Source organism: Mesoplodon bidens (assembly GCF_964165515.1).
Source record: "Mesoplodon bidens genome assembly, chromosome: 2".
Classification (NCBI taxonomy): domain Eukaryota; kingdom Metazoa; phylum Chordata; class Mammalia; order Artiodactyla; family Ziphiidae; genus Mesoplodon; species Mesoplodon bidens.
This window is the reverse complement of record NC_138177.1, coordinates 29,037,973-29,052,086: the sequence shown is the minus strand read 5'-3', so window position 1 is coordinate 29,052,086 and position 14,114 is coordinate 29,037,973. Positions and strand designations below refer to the sequence as shown.

At 43.1% G+C, this 14,114-nt stretch overlaps 1 protein-coding gene across 2 annotated transcripts in view; it reads right to left on the bottom strand.

Moving 5' to 3' along the window:
- Positions 1–1,115, bottom strand: part of PRRX1 (paired related homeobox 1) — a 74,335-nt gene extending 73,220 nt beyond the window's left edge. Inside the window, exon 1 of one of the 2 annotated variants that reach the window (XM_081225699.1) lies at positions 253–1,115. In XM_081225699.1, the coding sequence (XP_081081825.1) occupies positions 253–493 (241 nt within the window). In that variant the 5' untranslated portion in view covers positions 494–1,115. The remainder of the gene's footprint in view (positions 1–252) is intronic. The other variant, XM_081225700.1, reaches the window with a different exon arrangement.
- Between the last annotated feature and the right edge of the window lie 12,999 nt (positions 1,116–14,114).

Below are 14,114 nucleotides of genomic sequence, written 5' to 3'. Positions count from 1 at the left end.
GGCGGGCAGAGTCCCTGACCCCAACCGCAGGGCCTCCCTCCAGCGTCCGCCCTGGCTCCGTCCTCCGCGGAGCCCTCCTTTTCTCATCCTTTTCCCTCTGTCCGTGACCGGCCATTCCTCCGGCCACTGCCACCAACCTCTCCTGGTTCCTGACTTTCTCCCCCTGGCCCCAGGCGGGCTTCAGCCGCCCAGCCCGGACCCCCACCCTCGACCCGGGACACACACCCCCGCGGGCATGCGCCCCTCACTCACTGTCCTGTTGCGGGGTGTCGCTGCCGCTGGTGAGTCCCGGCGACTCCAGTAGGCTCCGGCCGGCCTCGCCCACGCTCTCGTCCGCCTGCGCCGCCACCATGTCCCCGGCTTCCTCCAGGTCTAGCAGGTGACTGACGGAGAAGTTCTTTTTCGCCTGCAGGGTGTCGAGGTTGCCCGGGCTGTCCAAGCGGCCGCCCAGCGCCGGTTGCCGCTCCAGAACGTGCCCGTAGCTGGAGGTCATGGTCTCCCCCTCCGATCCCACCCACCCCCCTCTTCCCGCTCGAATCAACACCAAACGCTGTGGGCGCGAGGGGGGAGAGGAGAAGAGTGGGGAAGAGAGGGGGGGAGTGGAGAGAGAGAGAGAGAGAGAGAGAGAAGGAGGGGAAGAACAAAAAAAAAAGTGGAAAGAGGGCGGGGGACCCCCTTGTGTAGAGCAGAGCGTTCTGCACCAGCAGCCTTCGACAGCCTCGGTTGCTTTCCTGAGGCCAAGTCCGGCGGGGTCCAAAGAGATAATCCACACCAAAAAATAAAATTAAAAGTCACCCTACGTTCAAGTCAGGAGAAAAAAATCCCTTCCAGCTCTCCAAAAGCGTCCACGCGCACACACTAAAAATAATAATAAGGGGGAGAGAGGAAAGGGGAGGCCAGCAGGGCGGGGGAGTTAGGCAAACAGAAGAACAGAGAAGAAGGGGTGGGAGAGAAGAATCAAAGTGGGGTTTTTTTTTAAGGTTAAAAAAGTTATTCCCAGGCAAGAGTTCAAGCACCAACAGAAGAAGGCTTGTTCCAGCTTTAAAACATCTTCAAGAAAACGTGTTCCCCCTCTCTGCACTCCTGTGGATTCTCAGGAGTGACTAAAGTTTCAGGAGGAGAGGGTGATGTCTTGCAGATGTATTGGAGAGCAGGATTCTCACTTTACTTTTTCGTAAGGAAAAAAAAAAAGGGCTCCAAGAGTCCGAAGGAGGGTGGTGGTGGGTTTCCCCGTTCCCTTCTCCCTCTCCCCCTCTTCTTGCTGAGCTCCTTTTTCCTTCTCAGTTGGATCAAGAAGCTCTCTGGCACTTCAAAAGGCACAAACTGGCATGCAGAGGAGGCTTTGTAGGGAATACAAGAAAATTGGAGACCCCTGGGAGGGCAGATCTCGACTTAATAGGAGCCTGTAATTACGTGGCAAAGCCTTTGTGTGGTGCCTGACGTTTTACAGACCCCTTTTCTCCATCACAATCTCCTTCTTCCTCCTTTCCCTCGGACCAAAAAAACAGTCTGATTAAGAAAACCCCCTTTGCCAACTTCTGAGCAAGAGAGAAGGAGAGAGGGAGGGAGCGAGAGAGGGAGAGAGGGAGGAGGGGGGAGAAAAGGGAGGGAGAAGAAAGCGAGAGAGCCCCTTCAGATTTTTTAAGTAAAGGTCTAATTATCATTCCCCTGCAATAGTATCACGGGGAGAAAAGACAAACTGAAACCCATAGTCACTTCAAACGGGCTGATTATTTTGCTTCGGCATTAACTCCTCCAGATTTGTTTAAGATCCTGTTGGAAAATCTCATTTGCATGTTTTGATAACAGCTGCGGGGAAACTTGTTGGAAAAAATCCACAACTATCTCAATCAAATTTTCTTCTCCCTCTGCCTTTTTTTTTTTTTTTTTTTTTTTTTTACGTTTCCTGCTGTTCTAACAATTTTGGGGTGGTGGGGCTGGAAGAGCGTCTGAGAACAAGGGAGACAGCCAGCATATTAAGGCTACATTTGGCCCTGTAGAGGCAGCCTATTAAATAATGTAATAAAATGAAAGGAGTGATCATAATGGAAGGCTCTCCCACGCTTCCTCCGTGGACTGAAGGCAGGTTGGGGGAGATCTAGAAGGCACTGAATCGATTCGAGTCTTTCCGCGCCGCTAGGAATCCCGGGGCCAGGCAGTAGGAAATTTACATATTTATTTAGCTGGAAGAAAGGACTCTAGGAGTTTGTCATAATTGCTCCCCTTCCCCCCACGCTGGCCAATTTCGTAACCTCTTTGGTGCGGCCAAGGTCGCTTCCCCAAGCTACGACGCTAAGCCGAGAGGGTCGCGCTGCCCAGATGCGGAGGAAGCAGGGGCACTCCTAGAGCCAGCTGCGGGCGGAGGCTCCAGCGGAGGTTCAGGGTACAGTCCGGCTGCCCTGGGGGTGGAGGAGGGAGGAAGGACGGAGAGGGGTGGACGAACCCCCATCTAAGTCTACGGATAATGCTTTGTCGTTCTAACGCTGAGCCCTAACTTGACAGAGGACAGAGAGGTGCTGAGCGATTTTTTCATGACCTGTTGGAATTTGGTACAGCTTTAATAGTCTCATTAGAAATGAGTTACTCTATGACTAGTAAGTAAAATATTAAGGGTTTATTTGTGGCGTTTTATGTTCGTTAAACACACACACACACATACACACATATTCCCTCACTCCCTTGATTACTAAACTTTTTAAAAATTATTATTATTTCTTTTTTTCCCTTTTTCTCCTATAGCCCAGAGGCTCGACTGGGGAGAAAGAAGGGTCCGAGTGTGTGTAAATGGTTTCTGGGCTCCAAACGGCCACAGTTAGCCCAGAACTTCCAGCCCTGATCTAGGAAAAGAACATTTGATGCCATCAAAGGGCTGCAGATTGAAACCAGATGTGCTCGCCTCGGTTCTTTCCATGCATTTAATTAAGGAGCCGGGATGGAGGAGACTTTTTCATCATTAGCCCACCCACTCCCTCCCTCCTCTTCCATCCCTTCGCCCTCCCCCGCCGCCCGCTCGCACCCGGACCGGGAGCCCCAGAGCCCAGCCAGCGCCGCGTGGTGCGCAGAGCCCGTCGCTCCGTCTCCCCAGTGGTCGGGGCTCGAAGCAGTAAACATCTGTCCGCGTCTGGGCTGGGGCGAGCCGCGCGGCAGGGCTAGCGGGATGCCGGTGGGAGACGGCCGAGCTCCCAGGTGGGCCCGCCGGAGTGGGAGCGTTGGAGGCGGGTGCCTTGCGCGATTTCCAAAACCTTTGGTTGCGCGCGCCTAAGCCGAGCGCACATGTGTCAGTGCCACCGGCTGGAATGGACGTGACTTAATCGCATAGAGAGGTTTTCACCCGGCGTCCCGCTGCATGAGCTTAGGCGAAAGGGCTCAGGGGCCGGCCGTTTCTCCCTTCTCTCCACGCCCCGCGAGGCACGGCTGGGTTTGTCCCCGCAGCCGAGTCAGCCTCTTCGAATCTTCCCAGAACTGGAGCAGGCCCTAGCCTTTCCCTCCTTCTCCACCCTCGTTACACAGTTGTGTTGTAATGTTTCTTTTCGTCCTGGATACCAACCGAACTGCCTTTTGTGACAAAGGTCTGGATGAGGGACTAGGGGCTTCTGACACCCCCAGGACTTGCCGCTTCCCCTGAAGACCCATTGATCTCAGTCATATGAGGGGAGATCGCCCTTCGGAGGAAGTTGCCTTGTCCAGAGTGTGCCGTCAGCCTGGTTGGTGACCGAGAGGTAGCGACAGGGGAGAGGGGAGATACGGGCAGTTGGAAACAATCAGACGTCTCCACTTGTGTTCCGCTGTGTTTTCCAAGGGGATCGGGCGCTCCCTTTACATGAGCCACTTGTCATACTCATAATAATGTCAACCAATTATACCAATACCAACTAAGATGCTAACGGTTTCAACAAAAACACCGGGCACATTTGCTTAGCATTTGTCGACCAAATTACATATACATGCATATATATGTGTGTATATGTACACATCTATACATCTATAAATTTCTATGCACAATATTTTCCCAAAATGTCTTCCGGAGTGAGAGCTCAAATACCAGCAGACTGTGCGGGGATGGCCCAGCTGCCACAGCGTAGCCCTCGGCGCTGCGCTAGTGTCCTGAGGCCCGGGAGTCCCCCTCCAGGAATTGGGGTGGCATTTGAGGACTACGTGGTGGGAGAAGGGCTGACAGAGTGTCCTCCAAGCCCAGAAGAAGTTGGAACTAGGGGGCAGACTCCCGGGGCGTCCAAGGGAAGGGAGATGCCAGCTTGAGACAGGGTCTGGAGACAGGCGGCAGGGACCCTCTGGCAGTCCCGGCATGCTTATTTTGGAATCCTGCGGGAAAGGCTCCCGGGACTCTTCACGGCTCCAGAAGGCCATTCCTTCCCAGGGTATCCGTACGCCTCAACTGCAGGGACCAAGTCCCTGAGTTCTCACCGCAGGGAGCTGGGGCGGCGGGGTGAGTTGGGAGGACGCTCTGGGAGGGTCCCCAAGAAAGCAAATCCTCGAGGCATAGACCCTGCAGAATTGATATTTTTTTCTTATTTAGGTCTTTGTGGGGTTTTTTACTTTTTATTTTTTTCTATTAACAATTGCTAGTGGATTGGATCCACACCCTTATTATGTTTACACAAAACATTTGTAATTTGTTGAGATTCTGGACTGTAATTAAAAACCAGCCGGATAACCCTACAGGGAGATTCATGAGCAAGGAGCGCATTCACCCGGTAAACGGTGAAAGGCGTCGGTTTGTGCTGCCAGCTGGCCAGGCGGGAGAAGGCTGGCACGGAACCCTCGGAGCCAGCGCAGACGCTGTACCTCGGGCACACAGAGGCGGGCCACAGAGCTCCTTCTCAGAGTGCCAAGGGTCTCCACGCCTGGCCTCTCCCTTCGTCCAGGCGCCAGGCCCTGCTCGCCAGAGGGGTGGAGGGAGGGGGAAATTGGTGGATCAAAGTTCTCTCGGCTCAGGTTGCAGGAACCAGGAGGGCCAAGCACCTCTAGAATTAGAGAATGACCATCTGGCAGAAAGATGTCAGGGGAGGAGAAGCTGTGGCTGGGAGCACATGCTCATCTCCCAGGCAAGCGGCAGGCCTGGCCTGGGAACTTAGAAGTCCTCAGAGAATGCTGTGGCCTGTTTAGTTACCTAATCACTACTTTGTTTTCACCATGTGACTTCCTTTTGGGAAAAGTTAGAAGGAGAGCATTTCTAACTCAAAATCTCTAAATATGTGTAGATCTTTCCCTGGCTTTTGCTTTGACTTCCATCCATCAATCAATGATTTTTAAAATGTGAAGCCCTGGATCGTGTAATTAACCAGGACCCTCTTCTTCATGATCCCTCCAGGATCTGAGAGTGGTTTTCCAACCCTTCCTTCTGCCCTATCCTTTTTAAAAATAACTCCTGTTTCTAGATTCCTCCCCAAGTAAGTGGGAGCAAAGCTCGGACTAGTAAGGAAACTTGCCAAGAGATCAGACCAAAGTAGGAAGGAGGTTTGGTTCCCAGTTATGTGCCCTTGTGTGGTCCTATTCGTAGTTAGGTTTGGTATTGATTATTGTCCAGGATGTCCCTGGCACTGGAAGCTAGCAGAACTCTGCCTCATATGGCTAACAGAATGCCCCCCACCCACCCTAAGCAGTTTCCCCTCTGAGGTGGAAGCCAGGAGTTGTACTCTCTGACATGTTAATAAGCTGACATGATAATCACGTGCGACAGGTCATAGGTTCCATGACATGTAAACAAAACAATACCACCCTCATGCAAATAACATGCTATAGGGGTGGAAATGCTTTCCTGCTCATGGTTGACATTCTAGTATATATTCATTAGCAATAAAAAAGGGGAAAAGAGTAAAATGCAAGATAGAGTCTTCAGGGGTCTCATATTTTAGTGTTTCCGAGGAGATTTTATGCCAGACTTGAAAAAAACTCTCCTTGGCCCTCCCCATTCTGGTTCTTCTTAACATAAGTGGCATCTCAGGAACATTTCTCCTATGCATGGGTGAATGCTCACTACCCATGCCCACCTCCATCCAATAGCCCTATTGGATTATTTTGGGATTTTGCAGTAATCAAAGGAAGTAGGACTAAAAACACATTTCCAGGTAGCAAGCTGGTAATAGGTTCATTTTGTTGCAGTTTGGGAGGGCTAACATATTCATGTAGGACCTAGTGCAGTTTCACTGGAGCTATCTCCTCCTCAGACTACTGGACACTGACTTTGCACGTACCACTGAAGACACTGGGGACCTGCACATTGGCAAATGCAATGAGTACTCTCAGACTTTCCTTTGCCAAATGTCTTCGCTCTAATGACAGTATTGAGGACTCTCTTTTTGAAATTTCTTCTCCTGGTTCTCTATTTCAATGACCACTTCTTGGCCTTCGTAGGCTCCTTTTTGTCAGCTTACTCCTTAAATATTGATATTATCCGGAGTTCTGTCCCTCATCCTCACTGTCCTTTCCAGTAAACAGGTCATTACTAAAAGATCTCATATACTTTCATGGGTCAACTACCACTTGTTCATCAATGAGTCTAATATCTAAATCTTAAGCTTTACCACCTACTCACTGTCACCTTGGGCAAACTGGGCAAGTTACTTACCTCCCTATGCCTCAGTTTACTCATCTTTCCAATGAGATAAACCATGCTCCTACCACATATATTCATGAGAACTAAATGAGAATGCATGCAAGCCATTAACACAGTGCTTATGGTATAGTAAACCCTGAAAAAAAATAGCTATTTTCTTGATGGACATGCACTTCATTAAGGAACCTTAAACTCAGCATGTCCAAAACTGAACTCAACCTAATCTTCCCATGCTCTGCCTTTTTCCCCAGTAGGAAACCTAGGAGTTACCCCAAATTCCTCCCTCTTTGACATGACCTCCAGCTTATTCAGGTAACCACTAAATTCTGCCTGTGTTATCTAACTAGCATCAATCCTGTCACTAAGTCAATAAGTGCTTGTCGAATTGCAACTGAAGATTAAGTAACACTGGAACAAATGAATAGGCAACACTACGTGGGAGTGTGTAGCTATAATATTACAGTGTGTTCACATTATATTAACATAATAACAATTAGTAGTCAGGATGACTTGCCAAATGCCCTCAGAGGAAATATGAATGTGCAGACGCCATACCTTCTCTGACCTGAGGAACTCAAGCCTTACTCACCAGGCAGATTCAGATGAACAACAAATGGCTGTTGGGAGGATTAAGAAAGAAAAAACCAAAAACATAAAAATTGCCTTATCATAATCATCATTTAACAAATGTAAATTCCCTTCTTCTGCTCTGTTAATTCCCTTGTTCAGATGGCCCTCGTTACAGGTTCCTTTGAGTTCCATGGAAATATAGGATGCTAAATTCTTGCTGTTTTCCTATTTTAGAAAAATCCTGGGCAAATGCATGTGACTGAGAAGCATAAAACTGGGAATGGTTCTAGGCAAACAACAGCACACAGCGCTGCCAGGGAAACCATTGCTGACCCTTCAATACTGTGCTGGAAATGCTCAAGCGTGGTGGATTTTTTTTTTTTTTTTAACCACACTCTGATAATTAGAGAACCTGCATGCTCATTGGATTCTTGGCCCTATGTAAGACACCAGAGCTGAGGTCCCAGGCTGGCTTATTGCCTCTGCAAGTTCCTAAACGTTGGGGCCCTACAGCTCTGTTTCTAAGCCAAGCAAAAGTGGGGTGGAATCTTACAGGATAGATACAAAACGCCTTGGGCCTGGGTAAATCTGGCCAATTTAAAACTTATGAGGCTCTTCAGCTGACTTTAGTGCTTACCCAGTGGGCATGACACTTAGGATTACCTTTTTGGACTTGCTGCTCTCATAAATCTGGAGCCAAGCACAACCCATTCTCCACCTGCTTTCCTCTCCTGAGTCCTTCCATAAATCTCTAATTTTCTAAACAGGTCTCTCACTTCTTGTCCCCCAGTTCTCCACTTTTCCTATAGTACTAGCTCATAGGTCAACAACCAAGCTGGTTGCACCTTCTATTGTCTATTTACACTTGTTTGGTTAGGTATATTATTGGTTGGTTAGATAAAAATTTTTTATCTATCATGTTAAACACATACAGATCTGCCTTACTTCAAGTTTTGCTCCACAGTAAATAGTGGTAACAAATTTCAGTGACATTTTTTTCTTGCCTGCCTCAAAAGGATGCTGTGAGTTAATGTGTATGTATAATACCAGTTGCAGTGATTATTACCTCCAGTTGTCACATTTTCCTGCCATTCTTTTCTTGCTTTTCATCACTACAGATAAGAAGGAAGTATTTACATAATGGAAGTTAGAAAACTGATTTTTTTAAGTCTAAAATAATGTAGTGTTTCAACACTTTGCAGATCATGAACCTAATACTTCAACACTTTGTTAAGTCACTATTTACCTCTTTTATACAAATACAGCTTTGCTTTTCATAAACCTGGTGTCCAGCTCTGCATTTAAAACACCAGAACCGGGCTTCCCTGGTGGCGCAGTGCTTGAGAGTCTGCCTGCTGATGCAGGGGACATGGGTTCATGCCCCAGTCCGGGAAGATCCCACATGCCGCGGAGCGGCTGGGCCCGTGAGCCATGGCTGCTGGGCCTGCACGTCCGGAGCCTCTGCTCTGCAGCAGGAGAGACCACAGTGGTGAGAGGCCCGCGTACCGCAAAAAAATAAAATAAAATAAAATAAAATAAAACACCAGAACCACTTCTCACCAAAATACATGATTTAAAAAAAACCCCAAACTTCCTTTTGCCATTCACCTTTTATCTTTTCCTCTTTTTGTAATTTTTTTTTGAGCATCTTCTGCTCCTTTAAGTCAGAAGTCTGAATTATTTCCTTCAAACTTTGAAGGGTAAGATTTAGTGATCTCTCTAATTTTCATTACTGTTGGGTGTCTTGCTTTCCTTATGAAAATTATGATACAGGATTTCAGATATCCAATTTTATGTTATTTTGGACCAAATGGCATAAAGCAGGAGTCTACCATTAACCTATAGCCATTACCAGATAGTCTATTATATTCCATGTTGAGTTTAGTATGATGGAAAGAGTAGAAGCTTTAAAAACCTTGGAAGTATATTTCTTGATTCTGCCTCTTAAAAACTTTGAGCAAGTTATACAGTCCCTTTGACTCTCACTATCTGAGTCTCAGCATCTAAGGTACTGCTGAAAAAAAAATGTTGCATAACATAGTAAGGATCTAACAGAGTGCTTGGCAAATAGTAAATACTCAATAAAAGTTCAAATTTTCCACTTTTGTTTATCATATAGTAGCTTGTAGCAGAACAACAATGCTCCCTCTAAGAGCAACTGGAAAATCTGAAATATTTATATCCTCCTCACCCGAAATATCAAAGAGCTTCCAAGACAATCAGGACTTGAAAATCGCGTTCCAGAGAAGAATGCTTTCGGAAGTAAATCAAACTTTCTCTATTCCTCCTTAATTGTTGGGTGGTCTGCCACTTTCTGCCACATTTTGGACTGGAACAAGAAACTCAAAAAAGAAAAGAAAAGAAAAGAAAAAAGAAGTATCTGCTAAGAAACAGATAATCCAGCAGAGCTTTATGCATTTGTATGGCCATGGAGAAAGACAAATTAGAGTTTGGGGTGGCTGAGATTTCATAGAAAAGTGAGGCTGAGACAAATAAGAGCAGTAATACCATTTTTCCCTCAAGGCGTTTGCTAATTAAGCTGCACAAGGCAAAAGGCTCAGTATAACATAATGTGAGTAAAAAGCAGATCAGCAATTTTGGCAACCCAAAAGGGCCAGGAAGACCAAAATTGAAGTTTATGATATATCAAGGAGGAGAGTCCACAAGAACACTTCAGGCCCTCTGTTAGGAAACATAGAAAGCTACATCCCTAAGAATGCAAGAAACTTAGATGAAGACTGAACCTTACCAAAGACTGATTTCAGTCCTAGATTAAATTGAGCTGATTTGCCTCTCTCTTGCCTTCTAAAATAGGTTGAATCCTCTCTGGAGGAATATAACACCCAGAGTCACTATAATTTTTGTATAAAATGTCCAGCATTTGAGTTTAAAAAAAAAGACATATTAAGAAACAAGACCAAGAGAAACAATGTGCAACAGAATAGGTGTCCCAGGTATTGGATGTAGCAGACATGGACTTAAAAATAACAATAATCAATATAATATTCCACTACTGAAACTATAAGAATCAAGTGGAATTTATAGAACTAAAAAATGCAACAGGTGAACTCAAAAATTCAGTAGATGAGTTTAACTGGATATTTGCCACAGCTTAAGAGAGAAATAGCTGAGAAATAAATCAGAAGAAAATATCCAGACTGAAGTATGGAGGAGAAAAATAATGAGAAGTAGAGAGAATTCTGGGGAAATGGAGGAGTAGAAAGCACCAAGAAACTGTCTCTCCACCTTGACAACAATTTTGCCGGCAGAATCTGTCTAATATAATTAATTTAAAACTCTGGAGTATATTGAAGGCTTGCAAGTTTCAGGGGATGGTTTGGACAGTAAATTGAGGTTAATTTCAGTCAATTTTAGCTCTTAGCACAGTAGCAACTACTACTCATACCTTAGCCTCAGCCCCGTGCCAGGCAGCTGTGCACACATTGCTGGAGCAGCTACACACAACTTGTGGAAGCCAGGGTAGGCAAAAAGGACCCTACTCTCCAAATATCAGGAATCAGTGCTCTAATTGCTGATCACTGATTCTGATCTCAGAAGTGCAAAAAGGAGGATGGTAATTGTTGTAACATTTCCCCCATTGTTCAAGCTCCTCCCCTCAAGCTAAAGTGATTCTAAGGGAATTAAATGGCCAGTGCCCTTTCTCCCCACTTCATATTTTCTTTTTTCCCTTTTGGGAGACAGACACTAAAGCCTAAGACATTCAAAAGCAAGTGCACATACAGGGAAAATTAGAAAGTGACCATGCATGGGAAAGGTGAAGGCTCAGAAAAGACCTTAGGAGATTTTAAATTTACACCTCAGGCTGATCCTTGGAACAGAGATTGCCCCAAATAAATAAATAAATAAATAACCAACCAAACAAAGAAACACATACATATATACAATAATGAAAACCAGCAAACCCTAGGGAAAAGGGAGAATCTGATTTCCAGAGTTTTCACCTTATTAGATTCAAACATCAAGTTTTCAACAAAAAGTCATAAGGCAAACAAAGAAACAAGAAAGTATGGCCTATTCAAAGTAAAAGATAAATAATCAGAAAGTGTTCCTTTAAAATACCCGATGGAAGATTACCTGGGTAAAGAAATTAAAATAGCTGTCTTAAATATGCTCAAGAAAATGATGTATAAACAAAATGAAAATACCAATAAAGAGATAGAAAACATAAAAAGAAACCAAAAAAAAAATCCTGGAGCTGAAAAGTATAATAACTGAAATGAAAAATTTACTAGAAGGATTCAATGGCATATTTGAGCAGGCAGAAGAAAGAATCAGCAGACTTGAAGATAGGACAATGGAAATACCCAAATGTGAGGAATAGAAAGAAAAAAGAATGAAGAAAACTGAACAGAGCCTAAGTGATACTACCAAGCAGACCATTTATTCAGTGTTAGAGTTCCAGAAAGAGAAGAGAAAGAAAATAGGCAGAGAGGATATTTGAAGAAATAATGGCAAAGAGCTTCCCAAATCTGATGAAAGACATCAATATAAACATCCAAGAAATTCAACAAACTCCAAGTAAGGTGAACTTAAAGAGATCCACACTTAGGCACATTATAATCAAACTTTTGAAAGCCAAAGATAAACAGAGAATATTGAAAACAACAAGAAGAGATTCATCACATACAAGGGATACTCAATAAGATGATCAGAAGATTTTCTCATAAGAAACTTTGGGGGCCAGAAGACAATATATTCAAAGTACTCAAAGGAAAAATGAACTATCAACCAAGAATCCTATATCCAGCAAAACTGTCCTTCATAGTGAGGGATACATTAAGACATTCCCAGATAAATAAAAATTGAGAAATGTCTTTACCACTGGAACTTCCCTGTGAGAAATGCTCAAAGGAAAAGTGAAATGAAAGGAAATTAGACAATAAATTGAAGCCATGTGAAGAAAAAAAGATCTTGATAAAGTTAAATACATGGTGATTTTAAAAGGTAGTATTATAACAATGGTTTGTAACTCCACTCTCTATTCCACATGATTTAAGAGACTAATATATTTTAAATTATTGTCTAATAGTTAGTATTATTGTAACTTTGGTTTGTAAATCTACATGTTGCCTTATCCATAATTTAAGAGATGAATGCATTTGAAAGAATTACTAGTTTAGGTTTTGGAGCACACAATATGAAAGATGTAATTTCGTGACATCAGCAACTGGAACAGGTTGTGACAGAGCTGTAAACAGCAGAGTTTTTGTATGTTATCAAATTTAAGCTGGTATAAATTCAAATTAAGGTGTTGTAACTTTAGGATGTTAAATATAATCCCCATAGTCACCACAGAGAAAATAACTATAGAATATATACAAAAGGAAATGAGAAAGAAATGTAAATGTTTCACTACAAAATATCAACTAAACACAAAAGAAAACAGTAATGCAGGAAATGAGGAACAAAAAAGCTGTAAGGAATACAGAAAACAAATAGCAAAGTGATAGAAGTAAGCCCCTCCTTATCAGCAACTACTTTAAATGTAAACATACTAAACACTCTAATAAAAAGACAGAGATTGACAGAAAGGATAAAACCACATGATCCAACTATATGCCATCTGTAAGAGACTCACTTTCCAAAGACACAAATAGGTTGAAAGTGCAAGGAAGGAAAAAGACATTCCATGCAAATAGTAACAAAAAGACAGCAAGGGTAGCTGTACTAATATCAGAAAAAATAGACTTTAAATCAAAATAAGTTAAAAGAGACAAAGAAGAACACTATATATTAATGAAAGTTTCAGTACACCAAGAATATGTAAATATTATAAACATTTGCATACCTAATTACAGACGTGCAAAATATATGAAGCAAAAACTGATGGAATTGAAGGGAGAAACAGACAGGTCTACAATAATAGGAGGAGACTTCAATGCTCCACTCTCAATAATAGATACAACAACCAGAGAGAAGATAAGAAAGGAAATAGAGGACTTACCACAATAAACCAACAAGACTGACAGACATACAGAACACTCTACTTAACTATATCAGCATATGCATTCTCCTCAAGTGCACCTAGGGCATTTTTCAGGTTAGTTTCAATCAATTTAAAAAGAAAATATTATTTAAATTATATTCTCTCACTACTACAGGATGAAATCAACAGCAGAAGTAAGACTTGAAAATTCACAAATTTGTGGAAATTAAACAACACACTCTTTGAATCACAAACAGTGGATCAAAGACAAAACCACAAGGGAAATTAGAAAATAGAGATGAATGAAAGTGAAAACACAACATACCAAAAGCCAGACAAAGATACTACGAGAAGAGAAAACTACAGACAAATATATCTTATGAACATGAATAAACAATTCTCAATAAAATACTAGCAAATCAAATTCAGCAGCATATCAAAAGGATTGTACATGAGGACCAAGTGGGATTTATTCCTGGAATGCAAGGATGGTTCAACATATGAACATGTACCCAAAGAAATATTTTAAAAAAGTATAACAGTACTATTTATGACAGATTCAAAGAGCAAATAACCCAAATACTCAACAACAATATCATGGATAAATAAATTGTTATATTTATAGAATTAAATACTTCATGCAACAATATGGATGGGTCTTATAGATATAATGTTGATGGAAAAATGCCAGACACAAAGAGCACATTTCGTTTGTTCCATACATTTTTTAAAAAGTTGGTTCCCTCCATTTCCATGGCACAAGCTGAAGACATATCATATTATGTTTCTTACAGAAACCATAATTCAAGCAGGGAATTGGAGGCCCATTTCTTGCCACTCATTTACCATTTGTCTTCCACAGAGAATTTCTGTAAGAATAAGTAGCAGCATGAGAAAAAAATGCTTAAAATATCACTTGGTCTAAGAAGCATCAAATATTTTCACAAATTGCCTTGTGATATTTAGCAGAATCTTAACTATGCTTTTAGGTGTTCAATTAAATGATATACCAGGTATATAGCA